At 39.4% G+C, this 22,691-nt stretch overlaps 1 protein-coding gene across 1 annotated transcript; it reads left to right on the plus strand.

Annotated features, from left to right (window-relative positions):
- The first annotated feature begins 1,222 nt into the window (after positions 1–1,222).
- sigmar1 (sigma non-opioid intracellular receptor 1) lies at positions 1,223–21,553 on the plus strand. The gene is made up of 4 exons (XM_052010191.1): positions 1,223–1,493; positions 11,948–12,148; positions 14,274–14,366; positions 16,599–21,553. Exons 1-4 carry the CDS (start codon positions 1,355–1,357, stop codon positions 16,826–16,828), a joined length of 663 nt encoding a protein of 220 aa, XP_051866151.1. The 5' UTR covers positions 1,223–1,354; the 3' UTR covers positions 16,829–21,553.
- The last annotated feature ends 1,138 nt before the right edge of the window (positions 21,554–22,691 follow it).

The following is a 22,691-nucleotide window of genomic DNA, read 5'->3' on the forward strand; positions in this document are numbered from 1 at the left end:
TTCCTGTCCTCCTGCCATTCTAGTTTAAATCTACCCCAACAGCCCAAGTAAGTGCCCCTCCAAAGATATTAGTCCTGCCCAGATTAACCAATCTGCTTGTACAGGTCCCACCTTCCAAAGAACCAGCCACAATGTCTCAGGAATCTAAATCCTCGTGCTTTTTTAGCCACACATGTACCTGAACTATTCTCACTAGCACATGGCATAGGAAGTAATCCTGAGATTACTACCTCTGAGGTCCTGCTTTTTAATTCGGTTTCTAATTATTTATTTTCATGTTTCAGGACCTCACCTCTTTTTCTGTATTGATGCATACTATGATCTCTGGTTGTTCACACTCCCCCTTCAGAATGTCCCGCAGCCATTCCAAGACATCCTCCACCCTTGCACCAGGGAGGAAATATACTATCGTGGCTTCTCCTTTGCAGCCACAGAAATGCCTCTCTGCGCCCCTTAAAATCAAGTCCCTACCACTATATCTTTCCTAGTCTTTATCTTCCCCTCTTGCACAGCAGAGCCTTCCATGGTGTCACGGCTGTTGCTGCTTTCGCTTGAGAGATCATCTGTTTCCCACCTTGGACTTTCTCACTATTAACCACACTGCCAATTTTGTCATTGGCTCGACACTTAATCATAATCCCTACAATTAAATTAAATTATAAAACAACAGAGAATGCTGGGGGAAAAAAAACTCAGTTGGTCAGGCAATATCTACAGAGAGGTCTCCATTTTACATTGATGACATTTCATCAGTTCTGTCCCTGTACATGCTGCCTGACCTGCCAAGTATTTCTAACATCTTTTGATACTATCTAAGATTCCCAACAACTGCAGTTTTTTTTTGTTTTCGTTTAAATTATTGATATACTCTACAAACTCCTTCAGCAGAAGATTAGGGTTTGGCAATAGATCTTTACTAGCCAAAAGCATGGAAAGAGGCAAGGCGGGTGGATGATCTCATTGAATATATTAACATTATTTTTTTAACATCAAGAAGCAGTTTTCTTTAAAACATCTTTTCCTGGAAGCATTATTTGCAGTTAGTTGTCACTGCTCTTCGTTGCTGTTCATTTATTACTGCACCTAGTTTTAGTCGGCCTGCACTGCAGTCCTCCAACCTGGGCGGAGCTTCGCCCGGCGGAGCGTACGTCACTGCCTGGCCACCGCGCTGATTGGTGGTTCGGCGGCCGGTCACGCCGGAGAGCTCCGATAGGCGGATCGAGCTATCGGTCAAAGAGAGGGTTGATTTGTGCGCCGTTATCAATAGCCGGCTGTCGACGGTGGTGTGACTGGGCAGTTGGATTCCGCGGTGGTTGTGGTCCGGTGAGGCGCGGGAGGTCGCGGCAGGGTGGCCATGAAGCGTGCGCTGTGCTGGGTCGTCGTCTTGGTGACGGCGGTCGGGTTAGGGTTCTGGATGGTCGGTGCCTGGATGGGCAGCAAGCAGCACGTGTTCGACGGGCAGGAGCTGGCGCGGTTGGCGCGCCAGTACGCCGGTAGGTTGCAACGGTGCAGGCCGCAGCGCTGGCACAGGAGCCGAATGGCTGCAGCGGTGGCGTGCATGTGTTTGGGGAGGCGAGTACCTGTGGCAGGCCCCATTCACTCCGCAACTGTACGAGTGCACTCGGCTGGTGCTATTAGTGCATCGTGAGCCTGCATTTGGACATGAGTCTGGAGTTAAGAGAGAATTGCTGAAGGTCTGAGGTGTGATGTGTAAAGCCCCATGTATTAGAGCTGCAGTTAGCACTAGATTCTGCTTGATCTCTTCGTTTAGTTAATACTGCAACCAATTCCTGACTGTCAACGTCGTGCCCAAGGCGGCGCTATGAAAGCATCCCAGTTTAATATTGTATAGTTCTCATCACTGAAGTACAAGCAATGCTGACCTGCAAAGGTCTTGAATGGTAGTTTATCAAGAGTCGCTTGCGATCAAGTGCTAATACTGTAATTTAAATTTATCAAAAGTTTTATTTAAGTGGTCTTAGGGCTTGGAAATATGGTGGAAACGCTAAGCAGGTGAGACAATGTCTTTTGGAGAGAGATGCAGTTAATGTTTTGGGTCTGAGACTTGGAACAAAGAAAAAGACACATAGTTTTAAATTGCTGTGGAGGAGGTGGGAGAGATGCATAGAACAAGGGGTATAGTTGTGAAAGTGTGAGGCTAGGTCAAAAGGGTGAATGGTGACTTTTAGATGGTAATTATGCTTCTTTGTCTATGTTGGGCAGGCATGGTAGTGTAGTGGTCAGTGTAACACTATTACAGTGCCAGTGACTGTCTGTAAGGAGTTTGTATGTTCTCCTGTGTCTGTGTGGGTTTCCTCCAGGTGCTTGGGTTTCCTCCCACATTCCAAAGATGTATGGGTTAGGAAGTTGTGGGCATGCTATGTTGGCATTGGAAGTGTGGTGACACTTGTGGGTTGCCCCCCCTCCCCCCGAACACTCTATGCAAAAGATGCATTTCACCGTGTTTCGATGTACGTGTGACTAATAAAGATCTTGTGTTGCTGAAAGCAGGATTGAGGGCCATGTCTACTAGGTCAGACAATACCAATAGAGGAGAAGAACTCAACCAATATCATAAGTAGCGATACAAAAGACTGCAGATGCTGGAAATCTGGAGCAACGTGCAAAATGCTGGAGGAACTCAGTGGGTCAGGCAGCATCTATGGAGGGAAATGGATAGTCAACGATAAGGGCCAAGACCCTAATCAGTCCTGATTTCTCTCCATAGATACTACCTGACCTGTTGAGTTCTTCCAGCACTTTGTATTTTGCTCCAATATCACAGATAGAAGACTTGCAATAGAAATGGACAGTTCTGAGACAAACAGAAAGTGAAATATTGAAGTAATGAATCTAGAAGGCTGCAACATGCCTAGATGGAAGGTAGTGTTGTTCCTCAAACTTGTGGTTAGGTAGGGGTGTGCAAGCAGATAGGTGAATGTGGAATGGAGAACTAAGGTAGCAGGCAATCTGAAGCCCAGGGTCATTCCTGTAGACTGAGTTCAGGATGCTCTGTGAAACAATCACCCGATTTGCATTTGGTTTCTCCATTGTAAAGGAGGCTACATTGTGAGCACTGAATGCAGTACGGTATCTTGGAAGTGCAAGTGAATTATTACTTCTCGGTTAGGTTATTTGGGTTCCTGGAATTTGGATTTGTGCAAATTACTTCACTTTGATCAACCTTTCAGTCAAACCAGCCACCAAGTTTTTACTCAATTTATTTAAACCTGAAAGAGGGGACAAAGGCAAGGAAGCATTGTTTCCAAAACAATGCTGTTGCTAATAGTATGTACATTGACACTGGACAGTAACTTCCAACAGGGAGTTCAGGATCAGGTTTATTATTGCTGGCTATCTGTACCTGATATATTCAATTCACTGTTCTGTCTTGGACTTCCTATTTCTATCTGTGTGTTACCCATGAAAAGTTCTTTAATCTGATTAAGGGATGACACGGGTGGCTGCCCTGTTTGCACAGATATTTTGTAGAAGGTGCTGCACTGTTTGGTTCACAGCAATCTGCTGTGCAAAAGCCACTAAAGTATATGGACATCTGTGTGTGGAGAATGGAATATTTGCTCTGAGTCAATATTTAGCAATGAATAGCAGAATGGCACAGCAACTAGGGCCTTGTAGTTCCTGGGACCCAGGTTCAGGGTTCGGTCCTGACCTTGAGTGCTGTCTGCGTGGCATTAGTTCTGTGACTGCATGGGATTCCCCAGGTGGTCTGTTTTCTTCCCATCTTCCAAACGTATGTTGCTAACTGAATTGGCTACAGTAAATTTCCCATTGATGTAGGTAAATGGAAAAAGAATCAAAAAGAAAATTGATAGGCATGTGAGAAGAAGTGGACTAATGCAATTGTTCTGCTGGAGCCCATGTAAACACATGGGGTGAAATGGTAGCCTCCTGTATCACTAAGTGAATTAACATAAGTGAAGAATTAGAAAAGTCTTCTAGATGTAAAGTGCAGTCACTTCTGCAAGTCCCTTCTGACTGTACTATCCTTCTCCAGTGCCCCTCTGTCCAGCTGGGTATCTCTGCCCTTGCCTGGTCTCTTTCTGCCTTTCCATTAAGAGCCAGTGTGTCATTTACAGTGGCTTTGCTTCCACTCCTACACTGTTTCCTCGGGACCTATTCTGAACTTCCTGTTGCTCATCTATATGTTCCCCTTCAGCTAAATACAAAGGCAGGTTCTGTATTTGTGTTTGCAGGCACTCTGTTTATCTGACTACCACATTTCCTGACCCCTGCCTGATTGATTGTGTTGCATCTGGCAACAAGTCTGAAGGAGCAGCAATTTACAAATTATGTCCACTCCCATCTCCAGAACACTTCCAGTTTTTGCTTCTGGCTTGTCTGGTTAGACTTGCTCATGCTTTTGTTGTCTTGAGACAAGAGGACTCCAGTGCTGTCCTGGCTAGTTTTAATCTCTTGCAACCTTATTTCCATATACACTAATTTCTCAAGAACTATCTTTATCCTTACTCACACCAGATCTAGTTTGCTCATCATCCTTCTTATTGATCTACATTGGCTCCCAGTCTAACAACATCTCAGTTTTAAAATTCTCATTGTGTTTCAATTCTTCAAATGTCCTCACCTCTCTCATTTCTGTAAGCCTCAGATCTCATGCACATCAGTGAGTACAATCACTGTCTTTGGCACCTGTGCTTTCAGTTTGGCTGTAGCCTTTGGAATTCCTTCCCCAAGTCTTGTCTACTTTTCTGCCTGTCTGATACACTCCTTAAAATCCAGCTCTTTGGTTATCTGCTAATAGAACATAGAATATTACAGCACAGTACAGACCCTTTGCCCGCGATGTGCCGATATTTTATCCTGCTCTAAGATCTATCTAACCCTTCTTGTTTGGTGTGAATGCTTCACCAATAGTGCATCTGTTGAATGCCATGGGACATCCTACTACATTTAATTCCTCATTTAAATCCATGTTTTTAGCTTGACACTGTGCCCTGCTTCTAAGTTTTTGACACTGTCCTCCTGCAAAATTGGGACCAGAGGATTGATATTTCACTAAGAAACCAACATTTATTACCTTTTAATGAATCTGTCCTAACACGTTCGGTCCTTGCATCAAATCTGTGTGATAAAGAAAATGAGTAAATTTGCATTTTCTTTGGAAGCAAAGCAACATTTTTGGTATTAGTATGATGTGGTTCCAATGTTCAATTTATTTTAGTTTTAAAATCTTATGGCTATTGCAATTTTTGTAGCCAGTATCAACTTAAAGTTTGATAGGCATTGTTCCCTTCAAAATACTATTTTATTCCCATTAAACAAAGTAATTACTTTTGGTGTGTATGGAACAGTGTTGTATAAGGGATGTTACAAACTGTTCAGCACAAGGTACTTCTCATGTCCTTTTCATGTGGCATGCACGCCTGTCTGCATACGCAGCATTGATTAATGTGTGCTGTTGTGTTTGCACAGCAGCTGCACATTGAAAGTGAAAAGCTTTCCTGCTACTAAATACCTAATCTCTTGTTTAGCATTAAATTGATGTTAATGATAGAGATAAAATATTATCTACATCATTAACATCAACTGTGGAAGCATTGTTATGCTAATGTGGCAAGCTGGTTGACATTACAATCTGCTCACCATGTGCATATCCTTCAAGAGGGCTTCCCAACAGTCAGTGATACAGCATGGAAACAGGCCCTGCCACTCAACTCATCCATGCTGACCATGGTGCCCACCAAACTAGTCCCATGTGCCTGCGTTTGGTCCATATCCCTGCAAACCCATCCGATCCATGTACTTATCCGAATGTCTTTTAAATGTTGTTACTGTACCTGCCTCAACCACTTTCTCTGGCAGCTCATTCCATATACGTACCACCCTCTGCGTGAGGAAGTTGCCCCTCAGGTCCCTTAAATCTTTTGCCTCTCACCTTAAACCTATGCCCTCTAGCTTTTTGTCACTCTCCCCTGGGGTGGGGGGGCTATGTGTGTTTACCCTATCAATACCCCTCATAATTTTATACACTTCTAAATGGTCACCCCTCAATCTCCTTTGTTCCAAGAATAAAGTCCTAGCCTGCCAATCTGTCCCTGTAAGCTCAGGCCCTCGTCCTGGCAGCATCCTCACAAATCATCTCTGCGCTCTTTCTTTAATGATGTCTTTCCTGTGACAAGGTAGCCAAAACTGTACACAAAATTCCAAGTGAGGTGTCACCAACATCTTGTACAACTGCAATACTCAGTGTCCCGACAGATGAAGGCCAGCATGCCAAAAGCTGCCTTCTCCCTGTCTACCTGTGACGCCACTTTCAGTGAACTATGTATTTATACTCCTAGGTCCCTCTGTTCCACAACGCTCTCTGGGGTGTTACCACTGTACAAATCCTACCCTGGTTTGACTTCCCAAAACACAACACCACACTTGTCTGAATTGAAAGGCATTTGCCAATCCACAGCCCATTTACCTAGCTGATCAAGATCCCTCTGTAATTTTTGATAACCACCTTCACTGTCTCCGATACCACATATTTTAGTATCATTTGCAAACTAACTCATCATGCTTTGTACATTTGCATCTAAATCGTTTTTATAAATAATGAATAACAAGGGTCCCAGCACTGACCCCTGTGGTACACCACTGGTCACAGGTCTCCAGTCTGAAACACAACCTTCAACCATGACTCTCTGCTTTCTATCGTTGAGGCAATTATAAATCCAGTTTGCTATCTCTCCCTGGATCCCATGATGGTTGACACAGCTCATGCTACAAAATGCTGTCTGTCACACATCAGATTAAACTTTATGCAGTTAAATTTTGCTTCCTTGCTCATTTTGGTATCTGTCATGCATCACTTCATGGGGTTTTAGTTTGACAGCTGCCTCAAATAGAAGATGCATTACATTCAAAATGTGGAATATAATATTGTTTTACACTCAATAGATAAAGCCTACCTGTTTATGGGAAAACTGCTGGTGTCATTCCTTCCCTCCTCCCATTTGACAGTGGTGTCATGTCATTTGAAGGAAACAACCCCAGGCTCATTCTTGTATGGCACCAAGGGAAGTGCTGTTTGGTTGATGTTGCATATTAACTACCAAAACCTCCCTCAAAACTTATACATATTTGCTAACATTTCCTAATATTTAATTATGCAAGTGTTTAAAATATATACATACTGATGAAGTGGTCATTCTCCCTTTGTCAGGGAGGGTGTGGGATGGAATGGTTTGCTGCACGTGAATCACTGGGAGATTTCCCTAAAGCTAAATAAGGCAGTCTAGCCACACTAAAGTGGATTATAAATGTTAAATTGTATTTCTGTATTAATTTTAGTCTTTGATATGAAATGGGGAACGTGTTGAGTTGATCTTCAAATGCTGTCCCTGATCACTATGGAATATTTGGGAATAGAGGAGAATATGTTAGGGGGAAAATTAGTGAGTGAAAAGAATTGCTCTGAGAGCTGGTCTAGACTCAATGGACAGAAATGACGACCTCCTGTGACATAAGGAATATTCCACAGGGATGTTATTGGAATAGTTATGAAAGATGCAAACCAGAATGGGAACATAATTTTTGGGGAAAATATACTTCCAAGTTTGCACACCCAGTGCCAGTTCTGATAATCTCATTTCCTGACGCACTGAGGAGAAATCATGTGGCATTCATTATGCTTGTCATGAGTTTTATCAAATTCATCAAACAGTAGTGTATTCAAGCTCTAATGTGACAAATTGAATTCAGGAAATCTACCGAATGGAGATCTAGTTCTTGAATTGCTGGTGCCCATTTATCAAGAAAAGTTTTATGACCTTTGAAGAGTGCTTGCCTTATCTAGTCTGATCTAAAGTAGCTACTGTGTGTTTCTCAACTCTGCAGCATCCTACATTTCAGTTGTAAACCATAGCTACAAAGTTAAATAATGACAGTAACATAGCCTTTGGGAAGTAACCAGTGCATTATACCAGATGACTCGGCAAATTTAAATCCCATTAATGCAGTTTGACGAATTGGAATATTGTCACATGTATGGAGGTGCAGTGGAAAAACTTGTCTTGCATACCATTCATACAGATCAATTCATTACGCAGTGCATTGAAGTAGTACAAGATAAAAACAATACAGAATGCAGAATAAAGTGTCACAGCTTCAGAAAAGTGCAGTGCATGTTGACAATAAGATGCAAGGTTGTAATGAGGTAGATTGAGGTCAAAACTCCACCTTATCATACTAGGGAACCATTTAATCGTCTTATAACAGCAGGATAGAAGCTGTCCTTGAGCCTGGTGGTACGTGCTTTCAGGCTTTTGTATCTTCTGCCTGATGGGAGAACAATGTCCGGAGTGGGTGGGGTCTTTCATTATGCTGGCTGCTTCACCGAGACAGCAAAGTATAGACAGTCCATGGAGGGGAGGCTGGTTTCTGCGATGTGCTGAGTCATGTCCACAACTCTCTGCAGTTGCCACATCAAACCGTGATGCGTCCAGATAGGATGCTTTCTGTGGTGCATCAATAAAAACTGTGAGCCTCAAAGGGGATGTGCCGAACTTCTTTAGCCTCCTGAGGAAGTAGAGGTGCTGGTGAGTTTTCTTGGCCATGGTGTCTACATGGTTGGAGCAGGACAGGCTACTGGTGATGTTCACTCCTTGGAACTTGAAGCTCTCAACTCTCTTGATCTCAGCACTATTGATGTAGACAAGAGCAAGTGTACCAACCCACTTCCTGAAGTCAGTGACCAGCCCTTTGATTTGCTTTTTTTCCCAAAATCAAACTAATTTTGAAAATCAAAGAAATAGCTGCAGGATACTGGAAATCTGAAATAGAAATTGCTGTAAACACTCGGCAGGTCAGGCAGCAGTTGCAGGAAGATGGTTAATGTTTCAGGTGGAAGACCCTTTAGCAACATGAAATGTTGAGTCTGTTTCTCTTTCCATAGGTGCTCTCTGACTTGAGTGTTTCCAGCACTTTGTTTTTATTTGAAACTAATTTTAAAACTGTCAACTTTTTGTGGAAACTCTGTTGGATCACTAATGTGTTTTTAATGAAGGGTGCTTTTTCTAAGCCAATCCTTGATATTTGGTTGCATATTGTTAGAGTCATAGTGACACAGCATGGAAACAGGTCCTTCAGCCCAACTTGTCCATGCTGACAAAGATGCCCATTTAAGCTAGTCATATTTGGCCCATATCCCTCTAAACCTTTCCTATCTATGAACCTGGCCAAGAGTCTTTTAAATGCTGTTGTACTTTCCTCAACCACTTCCTTTGGCAGTTCATTCTTTATACATATCACTCTCTTTGTGAAGAAGTTTCCACTAAAGTCTCTTAAATCTTTTACATTTTTCACGTCTTACCTTAGATTTCTAGTTTTTGATTCCCTTGTCCTTTGGGGGGGGGGGGGGAATGTGTGCATTTACCCTATCTATGCCCCTCGTGATTTTATAAACCTCTATAAGGTAAACACTTGGTCTCTTGCACTCTAAGGAATAAAGTTCCAGCCTGTCCAATCTCTCCCTATAACTTAGACCTTTGTCTTGGCAGCATTCCTGTAAATCTTCTTTCCAGCTTAATGATGTCTTTCCTCTAAAAGGGTGACCAAAACTGTACACAATACTCCAGTTGTGGCCTCGCCCTACATCTTGTACAACTGCAGTATAACATCCAACTTCCAGACTCAATGCCCTGACAGGTGAAAGCCAGCACACCAAACACCTTCCACCCTGGGAAGTATGCTTGTACTCTAAGTCCCTCTGTTCTACAAACAATGGTTAATAATCTGGTTAAATATTTCTGGCTCTTAAGTAGTTTTATTAAACTTCTAGATGGCCAAGACACAGGCTGATCACCACCCCCAACAGTAAATTGTTCTTTGTATATTTTCTACAATGCCTCTATTTCCTTATGTGGAATCTAATACTATACATGTGCATAAGAATGCTGGGAAGTTGCCTAGGAGTGGACACACTGAAATAGGTCTCCCTGTTCTGCCAATGGATTTGGTGCTTTGTGACAACATAAATTTGTAACATTAAGAACCTACGAGTTGTTACTTTACAATCACTCCACACCACACTTTGGCTTTTTATATTCTATACTAGGATTAAAAACTTATTCTGAGCTCTTCAGCCACTTTATCATTATTGTCTTGCATAACTAGACTCAAATCCCTATGCTCATCCACAGCACAGACTTTCCATTCAAAGCTAAGGATTTTAAATCTCATTTGCTGTGCTGAAATTGACCTTGGCAATGTCCTGTTCCAATTTATTTAGTGTTTAATTAGTTGGATGTGACTCCTAAATGGGAATCATCCACTCATTTCAGCAACACTCCTTTGGGTGTTTCTTGAAATCATTTCTTGTACCCAGAGTCATTATGAAGCAATGCCATTACTTGAATAATGGTTCAAGAAAATGGCTCACTGCTCTCATCTGTGCATTTTCCACTGTTGCCCACTTTTCTGTTTGAACAATGGCACATAAAGTGTTCCCATAAATTAGAGAGGATATTATTTTTTATTTCAGTGCAACTTTAAAAAAACATCTAAACATTTTCCTCTCTTTTACTGGAAATCCCTTGCTGTTACGGGGCTTACTTCCAGAATCTTTGTTGGATATCTGGGTCTATAACCAGTCTATGGAGCTGATTTGGCCTCTGCTGTGGGTATCGGCATGACAGAGGACACTGACATTGGGTTGTCTGTTCAGCTAATAGAGTTGGAATTTTGCAATACACTCAGTGTATAGCACAGAAATGGGCCCTTTGGCCCTCCACATCCATACTGGCCCTTTTGCCCATCTTCGCTGATCCTATTTGCTTGCATTAGATCTGTATGTGTTCTATGCCTTGCATGTTCAAGTGCTTGTCTAATTGTTTCTTAAAATAATTGTATCTAATTCTAAGATCTGCTTTTAAAACTCCTCACCTTGTACCTATGCTCTCATTTTTTTTTTGATACCCCTGCCGTGGGGGGGGGGGGGGGGGGGGGGGGGGGGGGGAGAGGAGAAAGAATACCTATGTCTCTTATAATTTTGTATTTCTCCGTATGCCTCATTATGCCCAAAGGTCCCTCTGTTCATCAACAGTGTTTGGTGTCCCATCACATACTGTATGCCCTACCCCTTTTTGGCTTCTGAAAATGCATCACCTCTCACATGTGATTAAATTCCATCTGCCAACGCTCCGGCCAACTTTCCATCTGATCTATATCCTGCTGTAGCTATAAACCTTCCTCACTATCCACAATGCCACCAACCTTCATGTCATCCACAAACTTACTAATCATACCTGCAGTATTCAGATCCCTGTTGTTAATGTATCAGTCTCAGCACTGATCCCTGCAGTATACAGTTGGTTACAGAATTCCAATCAGAAAAACATCCTTCCAGCTGCCTTCTATCACCAAGCCAATTTTGGATCCAATTGGCCAGCTCACCTTGGATCTCATGTGCTTTAACCTTCTGGACGAGCCTACCACATGGGACCTTGTGAAATGCCTTGCTAAAGACTACTTAGAACACAGCCCTGCCTTCATCAATCTTGGTTAATTCCTCAATGCTTGATCAATATCAGATTAAGAACATAACAGCTGTTAAGTAGCGATTTTTTTTTTTACTATACTACATTATGGAATTGTAATAAACTTTAAAAAAATGAGAAGTAACATTAACAGAAATACTGCATATCTAATTGTTCCATAGTTGAATGAATATCTAGAGTGATTAAAATTTCAATAATGGGTAGTGTGAACTTTTATGCTGCACATAATTTGCTGCTGATTTGCAGTGTGCTGCATCACCTGTTGATATCCATGGGTGTATTCATTATTTATAGTTACAATATTGTACCAGTGATGTTTTGCAGAGTTATGCATGGTAACTAGAAGTGATTTTAATTCCTTTACTGAATAAGATTTATTATGCAACAATATGATTCAGTGATATAAAATGATATTGTTTCAGGTCTCAATCATGAGCAGGCATTCACCAAGATTGTGGTTGAATTAAGGAAAATGTACCCTGGTCACATACTCCCAGACGAGGACCTCCAATGGATTTTCGTGAATGCTGGTGGCTGGATGGGTTCCATGTGTCTTTTGCATGCATCCTTAACTGAATATGTGCTGCTTTTTGGAACAGCAGTGGACACTGGAGGACACTCAGGTATGATATAATTGCTCAATTACATTATGTAAAGCTTTAAAATGTTTCCAACTGTAGTCTGTTCAATAATGGGAAATCAGTATTGGATTTGTAGTTTATCCTTCTATTATGAATTTTTTAATTACAGAGAAATTGATCTTTGTATATAAAAACAGTAAAACCAGTTTTTTTTTTGGGGGGGGGGGGTGGTGGTGGTGGTGGAGCTTGAGCTAGAGTGGAAACGAGAGAAAGGTGTGTGCATAAACTAAAAATGCAAAAATCACAGATACTCCTGTCAAGTTCAAATGCTACTTGGAGGAAAAAGATGAATTGCCTTTAGGATTTGCTTTGGGATTTAATTTTATAGTTCCAGTGTAACTGCTGTTGAAACAAGGCCATTGTACTTGTGTAAATGCTGTCTCTAATTGGAGCTTCTACTCTAAACTTTTTCCTCAGGCCTTTTTGCTTCATTTCTTTCCAAATGCCATCTTTTTAATGAAATGTTTTATTTCACATAATTTGGAGCTTTCCAAAGCTAAAAATCAATCTTGTAACATTTGTTACAATGTACAATAAGATTTGTAACAATCTTGTATTAGATCACATATACACTCCTATTGGAGACGAGATCTTTTTGCTCAAATTTGGATGAGACTGGTGTAAAATTTCGTGTTTTCTCTTTTTTTTGTTCTTGACTTTCTGAATAATGTGATACTTGCCGCACCTTGGGCATAGGGCTAAGATTTTGTGGAAGATCATGATTAAACAACCTGCTACTCTAGAATGCTGATGATAAATGTCTGAGTTCTGTCAACTAATTGCTTTTAATAGTGGCCTTAAATTTTTCCCACCTTTTTCCTTAAAGGCATGAAGCATTTTTGCCATTAGATGCTTCTAACTTGTGCCACCCCTTCATTTTGTCCTTTTCAGTGCATATAAAAAGTTCATTAAGCTGTTGTATCTGGTTTAATTTACCCCTGCTAAAACCATCCACTACTCTAGGAGCATTCTAAAGAGTGTGGCTAGCTTTTCTGTACTAATAATCCTCTCCTCAAACTTGTCCTCTCACCACCTACCTTCACTACTGACTACTTTGTCAATGTCATCTAGACCCTATCATTTGTACTAACCATGTCAATCTCTATAACATCCCCAGGTTCTCCCACACCTCTTTTCTCTCCACCCACCCCCCCCCCCCCCCCCCCCCCCCCACTTCAGCTATCTGCTACTAACCCACCCACTTAGTCAAGTATAGAAATCACAGGTGCATCTCTTGTTATCTTCTAGGTTGGCTGCCATGTTTTGTTCATTGGAAAGAGTGATGTCTATACCTTAATTCATCCCTAGTTTAGTTCAGCAAGCCTGTGGTTCCTCATCAATATTATGTCTCTCAATGACTGTCTTTATTTAAAGTCTCATTCCTCCCCTTTTATTACTATATCAGTTTAGGTGAGACATATTAATAAATAAATATCTTGTCTTACAAAGTGCTCTAGTGTAGATCATTGGCATGCCACTTGTCTGGACCTGTATTTAAAATATTTTCATTACCTTAGTGCCCTGACCTGGAATCAATCCTGAGTCTCTTGGAAGCCCATTTCCAAATACTTAAACAAAAATGCAATGCTGTAGATTTTAGAAATTAAAATAAACATTAGAAAATCCTGGATGTACTTAGCTGCTCTGAGGAGAGAGAAATAGGTTAATGTTTTGGGTTAATTTTTCTAGTGAAAAGAATACTTCCCTAAACCCAGAAAGGTCTTCATTTTTCCTTTTAATGCAGTTAGTCTTTTGTTTGGCAATGCTAACAGAATTATTTTTCCTCAAGCCAATTAAATAACCATCAATCTGAATCAATTTCTAAATTAGTTTTATCAAAGCTCATATTAACCCATGGTCTGGATTGTAGATAGTTCTTTCATTCCATTATTATTAGTCAGTGAATAAGTTATAAAGAAAAGTCGTAACATTCACTTATTGCCACTGAATAATGCATAGGAAACTTTTCCTTTTCATATAAAAGAAAATTTTGAATTTCACTTTTTTGTGTTTGAAAGTGGATTGAGCTTGCCATTTGTTACAAGCAGACTTGCATAGTCGTATTATATTATGAATATATTTAAATTATTTAAACTTGAAATTCTAGGACGATATTGGGCTGAAGTGTCAGATACAGTTATTTCAGGGACTTTTCAACAATGGAAAGAAGGGACAACCAAAAGTGAAATATTTTACCCAGGTTAGTTTGTATACTTTGTTTTTTGAGATGTTGGTAAATGTGGAATCTCACCTTTTAATCTTTCATAACAATTGTTCTATTTACTAGCATGAACATGTTCCTACAGGTTTCTTGCTGTGCCTTTATCATTAAGGCCCTACTGAGATGACAGATGAACTTGAACTTAGAAAAAAATAATGTAGTTGAGTTGTGGTCAAAACAGACAAAATTGTAGAATAGCTCTTAAATATTACTACTCTACAGTTTTATCTTTAATCGTGGTAATTTGCTTAAAAAATTAGAAGGGGTGCTGAGTCTCCAGGAACAGCTGAGGAGGGTAGATACTCCAGGACTGGGAGGGCTAATCAGAAGATCTGATCAATGTACAAAAGCCTGATACTGCAATTTTAATAGTGTACAGATCATTGTGATTCTATGTTCCTTGTAATTGCCCTAGAATTGTATGTTACAGAAATGGGTCAGTTTGTGCATGTTTAAGCACATTGAAAAAGTTGTCTAATTAGTCATCATTCACCACCCCTGCTGACCTCCCCTACCAGGCACTACCTGCCTGTCATCTTGCACCCCTCCTCAGTTCACCAATCGCCTTGGAATCCTTTCTTGCCACTCCCCTTCTCTTTGTACTGGTCATTTTACCTCTCCACTCTTGGTCCTGATGCAGGATTTCAATCCAAAACATTGACAATTCTTTTCCTCCCACAGGTGCTGCTTGACCTGCTGAGTTCTTACAGCAGATTGTTTGTTGCCCCATGCATATTAATCCCATCTTCCAGCACCTAGCCCATAGAATTCAATATCTAGGCAATTCATGTTTGTCTAGACACTTAAATACTGTCAGCAAATCTGCGTCCCTACTCTCTCTAGCAGTTACTCATCACTGTATGGGTAGAGACTGGATCCCCTCAAGATCTCTCGCCCCTTACTCTAAAGCTACTTCATGTAGTTTTATCTGCCTCTGATATGAGGAAATATTTTCCTGCAGTCTACCCTTTCTATACTCCATTTTTTATTTCTTAATCATGTCCTCTTAACCACCTCCACTCCTGGGAAAACAGACCTAGTTTCCCTAGTCTTTCCTCATAACTGAAGTGCAACATCTTGGTAAATCTCCTCTGCATCCTCTCCAATGCCATTGCATCTTTCTATCAGTTATTTTAAATTTGTTCCCTAAGCAGGATGGTCAAAAACCAGGGAGCAATAGTTAATTCCTACATTATGGAGGTGCTTCATTATTTTATACTCTATTATTCCCTTAGCCTCTGTTCTCAAGAAAACAGTCCCCACTTATCTAATCTTTCTTCAGTTACAATTTTCTAATCATGGCATCTTAAGTCTGCATAAGCATGTCTTTATTTCCAATGTGTTGACCAGTCTTTCTTTCTAATGTATTGACCAGAACTTAACACAGTACTTGTTGTGGTGTAACTAGTATTGTATACAGTTCTAGCACAATTTCCCTACTCTTGTGTTCTATGCCTCTGCTAATAAAGCTATCTTTCATTAATGTGTTGACATATACTCCAAGATGCTTTTGTTTCTGCCAGCGACTTGTATTGCTCTTGTTATATTTTCTTGCCTTATTGCACCTCCCCAAATGTATGACTTTTTTTGTTGTTGGATGAAACTCTATTTACCACCCATTTTTTTTTGCCCAGCTGACCAATCCCTATCTTCCTGCAGTCTAGGGCTTTCCTCCTCCCTGTCAACCACAGCCAATTGTTGTATCATCTCAGGCAGCTTCACAATGACCCCTATATTTAAGTCTAAATGATATTAGAAAAAAACAAGGGACTGAATACTGTCCTGTGCAACCCTACTGCTAACAGCATTCAAGTCACACAAATGCTTGCCAACTATTATTGTTTATTTCCTGATCACTTTGGTTCCCTTGGGACTTCACCTTTTTGACCAGCCTACCATGTGAGACCTTGTCTAAAGCCTTGCTTTAAAAGCCATGTAGACTACACAAAGATGCCCTCATTGTTGCCTTCTCACACGGGCAAAAAATGCAAGTTTTGTCAGAGCTCAGTTAGTGTGTTTACCTGCTGTCCATTCATGTGCCATGGATAACCCAGAGTGAGTCACAGCCTGATCGGGTTAATGTCAGGAATTAACTGTTGTAAAAATTTCCTGATCCCTTGTTTCAAATGGAGGATCATTTGCATTTCATGTTTGGTTTGGATACCAGTTTGGGGGAGGGAAAAAACTCATGCATATAATTTATTCCCACAGGTGACACGATAGTCCATTCTGTTGGTGAAGCCACATCTGTTCGCTGGAGTGCAGGGACTTGGATGGTTGAATATGGCCGTGGCTTTATTCCATCCATGTTGGGGTTTGCACTATCAGATACAATCTTCAGCACACTGGATTTTCTTACTCTCTATTATACAATATCAGTCTATGTAAAAGCACTCATTCTAGAAGCTAATACTTACCTCACTGGAGCTGGCTTCTTTTGAAGCTCAGCTGAGACTTTTTCATAATTTTAAACTTTATAATTGTCTTGATGTCATTTTACATTACTTAAAGCTGTATTTATGCCATCAGTCCTGAAAGCTTTACATTTGTACAATACAATTTTTGAAAATGCCAACCTTTTCCTTTTACTGAAGATCATCAGTTCAAGCACTATTGAAAAAACAAAATCAACTTGAACATTTGACTTGCATAATCTTGTTTGTGAGTTAATGTTAATATAAACATTAATGTTTGGTTAAATCTTTTGGAATCATTTTGGAAGGTAAATTGAGAAGCCATGACTTGGAGAATGATTTTTAAACCAGATGACCATATTTTAGCATGTTATTACTTTAATCTGAATCTGATGGTTGAAGACAATCCTTTTGATTCTACAAATCCAATTATTGAATCAGATTTGCATACACTTATTACCAGGCTGTAAATGGAGTTTAATTATTTAATTTTGTGTGCTTGTAACAAATGGACCTTGTACAAATTCATTGTGTTCACAACACTTTTTCCTGATCCTGAAAGTCCAATTTTTAATGCACTTTTATGGACCAAACTGGTGTGTGATAGTTTGAACTGTTACATAATGAGAATTTATTTGAATATATAACACAATTTCTGCAAATCAAGAGTAATTGATTGCAAGGCAGCTGGTCATATTTTGTGGGATTTCAGGAACAGTAAATGGCTGTTTTATTCACTTTGGTACTGGCAGTCAGTGGCATCCCAGATCGGTAATCTTATGTTCACTGGGTGAACATCCTCAAGTCTTGAGCAAGGCTGCAGTATTGTCTTGTGTTTATGGCTGAGTTGCTGGTTTAACTCGTCTTTGTCAGTAGGTGTCATGAAAATGTCTCTTTAGCAAAGTCAAGGCCAATATGCTTCCACTGGCTCCAGAAAGCCTGGCCATTTGCTTAGCTATATTTGCACCCAGGAGGAAGAATTGTATTTCTCACTGAATGCTGGTAAGAAGGCTATAAAAGCACTGGGGAAAATGAAATAAAAACAAAATGCTGGAAACACTCAGCAAGTCAGGAAGCATATGTGGAAAGAGATAGTTAAGGTATCAAGTCAGAGCCTTCATTAGAACAGTTTCTACAAAGCCTCTAACCAGAAATGTTTCTTTTTGTTTCTCCTTCCATAGATGGTTCCTAACTTGGGTGTTTCCAGCATTTTCTCTTAATTCCAGAGTTCCAACATCTACAGTTTTGATTTTTCATTAGCAGGAAAGGTCCAACTTTGGTCATGGTGCTAACTATTCTATTACAGTTTATTTAAAATTACTACCAGTTTTCCCTAATTTCTTTCTGCTAGCAGTGAAAGAAAAGGATGGAAATACTGTTCCTTGTGTCGAGGGTTTACATCTGTTAATTTACCTTCATTTGAGAATATCTGTTAGTACTACCAAGAACAATTGCAATTATTTTTTCCACTCAGACTGTGCAAAATCTGGAATGATCATGTCCTCTCACCTGGTGGTGCACTCTTGCCATGTGACATGCATTCCTGCATAAAGTTCAGGAACTCTCCTGAGGAGATTCCCATCGTTTCATGGGCCATTTCTTAATTTTAAAGAATTATCTAAGAACTTCATACAACTGCCATGAATTTGTACATGTTGTTTGTTTCAGGAAGTTGGAGTGTTGGAAAGACATTTATTACATCTGGATTTAAAATTGTAGCATAAATTCAATTTTTAATTTAAAAAAAAAATTGCCTCCACTGTTGTGTTGTACATCTCCCTTTTACCACACAACCTTTTTATATTTGAAAGGATACACAGATTAAAAACTGAAATGGAGAATCACAGATTTCCCAAATGTGAACTTATTTCTTTACTTTTTTTTAAAAAGAAGCTTCACTTGAAGAGCTGGTCCTTTTCACTGAATAAATGGTACATTATGTTGCATTTCCTTATTGTTTTGAGAGTATTTTCAGTCATTAAAGGAAACCACCAACATGTACAAAATGTACTGTGCTATTTAAGAACACTTTTTTTGCCTTACAATATATGCATAAAACCAAAAGCTAGCTATATTCTTAGTGAGATCCTTTCAAGATTTAGTGTTCTCTATTCCACGTACTTTGATGCAAAGAACTCCTGCTGATGTAGGTTCTAGCTATTAATTAAAAATATTTGCTCAATCTAGAAACAACATCTATAAATTACCTAAGCATAAACAAATGTTTTTGTTCTTTGTGTTATCATGACCAACTTTTGATGAATCTGCCTTAGTTCAACTGGTAGATGAGAGGCTCTTTTTTTTTTTCCCCCAAAAAGAGCAATAAGTAATATATTAAGGGATCAGTGTGGTTTTTAAATTCATATTTATGGAAATCTGCAAAACTTCTAAAATGTATTACTTTTGGTTTTGGGTCAGTTTAAAGAACAATGTTATTGATTGAATCCTCTACCGTTTGCACGAATAGAAAACAAGTCTATTTGATTGTAGATTTTAAGGTGGATGTCTCCCAGCTTTGAACTTCTGTATATGCATGCCATCTACATCTGGTTAGCAAAGTGACTTAAACTGTACAGAATTAACTGTCAAAATTACAACTACTTACTGAAATTCATGGTTATTTTGAGAAATGTAAGGAAATTATTACCAGGCTCTTGACCTTCCCAGGTTTTTATCTTTAATCTCATTTTCTGCTTTGGTCAGACAAAGGCCTAATCTTTTATTAGTCCTTCAAGGATCTATTATCCCAATATTAACTTGTTTCTGCTCCAATAAGTACTTGGTTCAGTTTTACATTTCTTCTAATTTCTCTTGCATTAATCTTGATTTCAGTTGCTCTGTTGACATTGTTGTTTCAGTTTGAAGTTGGGCAAGATTGGTGCATGCATTGGTGTCTGTACAAGCAACAAACTCTCAGATCTGGTGGGATACTGCAGTAGAAACTCTTCCTCTGTTGCATGTTCAAATGTGGAATATTGTATAATGCTGCAATTCCAGTGACTAAAGCCAACAGAACTGAATTTTGTAAGGAGTATTCAACAATTGTTTGCCACATGCAACTGGGAACAAAGTTCTATGCATGGACTCACTTTACCTTTATTTGTGAGAAAGGAGTGGGCAAGTTCTCTGGTCCATTGTAACCAGAGTGGAATTAAAACTAAAACCATTGCCTTCACTACTAGTAAATGACCAGCTGCCTGACAGTGTTGCTGCTACAAGCAAACAAACTGTATTTTGTCAGTGAACTGAAGTAGGGAAGATTTTGCACTAACTTTTATGTGGGGAAGGGAACCTCTGAGGAATTTCAACATTAAATAAGTAGCTTGAACTAAGTGATTTCTCTATTGTGGTGCTGGTGATAGGCCTCTTGAGCCTGTTGTGTCATTCAGTAATATGATGGCTCAATTGATCTTGGCCTCAAAATCATTTTTATTCTTTCTCTCCCCATGACCCTCAATTCAAAAGATGGTAAATATGGTCCAGTGTTGCAGGAGTTTGCTTTGATCTTATTTGTTGGGACAGGTAATGGGAGAAACTTGAACAAAGTGTAATTTTTCTTAGTATCTTCATTATAGCAATGGACTGTTTTTGAACTTTATCCCTTAAATATCCAGAAAAATACTATAAGACAACAGATTGAAATTAGAGGAAAATGATTTGTCATATTACTGCCAGCCATAATTAAGTCATTTCAGTGAAATCTCCAAATTTTGGTTTGCATGTCCCTTTTTGGGATTAAGGTTTTCTCTGGAAAAAATTAAATTGCTATCTTTTCCTTTACCCCCAATCATTGGTGAATATTAAAATTTGTATGCTGAATTTTCCATTCTTTAGTTGAAAGCAAATGTAATTTTTTACAATCTGCAAATGGAGATGATAGAAAACAATGGATGTTCTAAAACTGCTAATCATTTTCTATTTATGTGAGCAAGAATCATGGTAATAGTTCTACCAACAATAACTACAAAATGTGTTCTCCATGTTGAATATTACTTTAGAATGTTAGTGTACTGGGGCTGTAAATTTCCTCTGGTTGCATCTTCAGGTTTCTGTGACTGAATCTCTTCAAGGACTGATTAATTATTCTTCATGCATTTGAACCTAGAGACTGAAACACCTTGCACCTTGCTGCAGACTTTCAAAGACATAGATATCAGATTTCAGTAAATTAGACCTTTAGGAATTCTACAATGATCTTCCATTTAGCATTCCACTTAGATTTGTAAAAGATCTATTTTTCAAAGTTAAATTGTTCAGCTTTTTAAACATTAAGGAATTCATTACTATGAGGTTACACAAACTAATTTGAATAAGTTTGCATCCAATAAATTGTCATTCCTGAATTTTAATCCACACACCAATAATTCTGTGTTCTAATTTTTTCATTTGTGGAGTATTTTGAAAGAGTGGGTGCAAGAGTGAAATGCTTGCATGGTAAAAGTGGTGGTCTTTAAATTGTGTTAATTGAATTATGTGCTTTAATAAACATGTGCTTAATAACACTTGGCTCCCACTTGAAGCTTTATAAGTGCTCTCTGTAAAAGGAAAAATAACTGTGCTGAAAAATGTTTTGTCAATGATGGAAATATCACCAAGAGCCTTATGAAATATATAATTAAAGTATATCCTAGTCTATTTGAAAGTCACATTAGCAAACTGTTTGCCTAAATATCTATTGTCTTGCAAATTTAAACTTTTGTGTATTTTGTGGGGACGAGTATTAAAAATAAAATATCTGCTTCAAGTGGTTCATTCTACATCTTTTAATGTTTTTTTTTCTCAGCTAATGATGAATGAGGACAATGCTTGTGGAATAAAAATTTTGATTTGACCACTGACCAGAAGTTTAACTGGTTCATTACTGCTTTCATCTTAGTCAGCATTTAACTACTTGGTTGCTACTAATCAATCAGTACCATCTATATATGACAATACTGCATTTAGAAGACCCAGTTGCATTGACTTTGCCCAAAGGCAAAGTCAATTTGAAGCTTTGGAAAAACTGAGGTTGATAATTATTTGGTGAGGTTATTAATGGGTATGAACCAAGGCAGGTCACTAGAGTTTGGAGCAAAGCAGCAATGATATAATTGCAGAACAGGTGTGAGGAAGTGTGGTTTTATCCTGTCATATTCCTATAAAAATACATTGCCTTAAACTGATCTCATCAGTACTCAAAAGCAATTTGGTATTGGTTTATTATTGTCACTTGTACAAAGGTACAGTGAAAAGCTTGTCTTACAAACAGATCATCCAGGTCAATTTAGTACACTGTGTTGATGTAGTCCAGGTAAAAACTGTAACAGTACAGAGTAAAGTGTCACAGCTACAGAGAAAGTGCAGTGCAATAAGGTGTAAGGTCACAACAAGTGACGTGAGGTTATAGTCCATCTCATTGTATAAGGGAACCATTCAATAGTCTTATCACTGTGGGATAGAAGCTGTCCTTAAGTCTGGTTGTACATGCCCTCAGGCACCTGTATCTTCTACCTGATGGAAGAGAGAATGTCCTGGGTGAGTGGGGTCTTTGATTATGCTGGTTGCTTCACCAAGACAACGAGAGGTAAAGACAGAGTCTAAGGAGGGGAGGCTGGTGTCTGTGATGCGCTGGGCTGTATCCACAACTCTCTGCAGCTTCTTGCAGTCTGGGGCAGAGCAGTTGCTGTACCAAGCTGTGATACATCCAGATAGGATTTATCCCGCAACATCTGTGCGCGAGAGGAATTGTCAACATTTCCGGTCAACCACACTCCCCAAAGATGCTGCTTGATTTGTTGAGTTTGTGAAGCAGCTTGCTTGTTGCTCTAGATTCCAGCATCTGCAGTCTCTTGTGTGTCCAAGCAATTTATCCAGTCTACTCTCAAAGTCGAGAGAACTTAAAGTAGTGCTG

Source organism: Pristis pectinata, chromosome 2 (genome assembly GCF_009764475.1).
Source record: "Pristis pectinata isolate sPriPec2 chromosome 2, sPriPec2.1.pri, whole genome shotgun sequence".
Taxonomy (NCBI): domain Eukaryota; kingdom Metazoa; phylum Chordata; class Chondrichthyes; order Rhinopristiformes; family Pristidae; genus Pristis; species Pristis pectinata.

What these genes read in the sequence shown, in the direction of transcription:
- sigmar1 (XM_052010191.1), top strand. Translation starts at nt 1,355, where the DNA reads ATGAAGCGTGCGCTGTGCTGGGTCGTCGTCTTGGTGACGGCGGTCGGG. An exon ending in GTTGGCGCGCCAGTACGCCG is followed by an intron (nt 1,494 to 11,947) that starts GTAGGTTGCAAC and finishes ATATTGTTTCAG; the next exon opens with GTCTCAATCATGAGCAGGCA. An exon ending in AAGTGAAATATTTTACCCAG is followed by an intron (nt 14,367 to 16,598) that starts GTTAGTTTGTAT and finishes TTATTCCCACAG; the next exon opens with GTGACACGATAGTCCATTCT.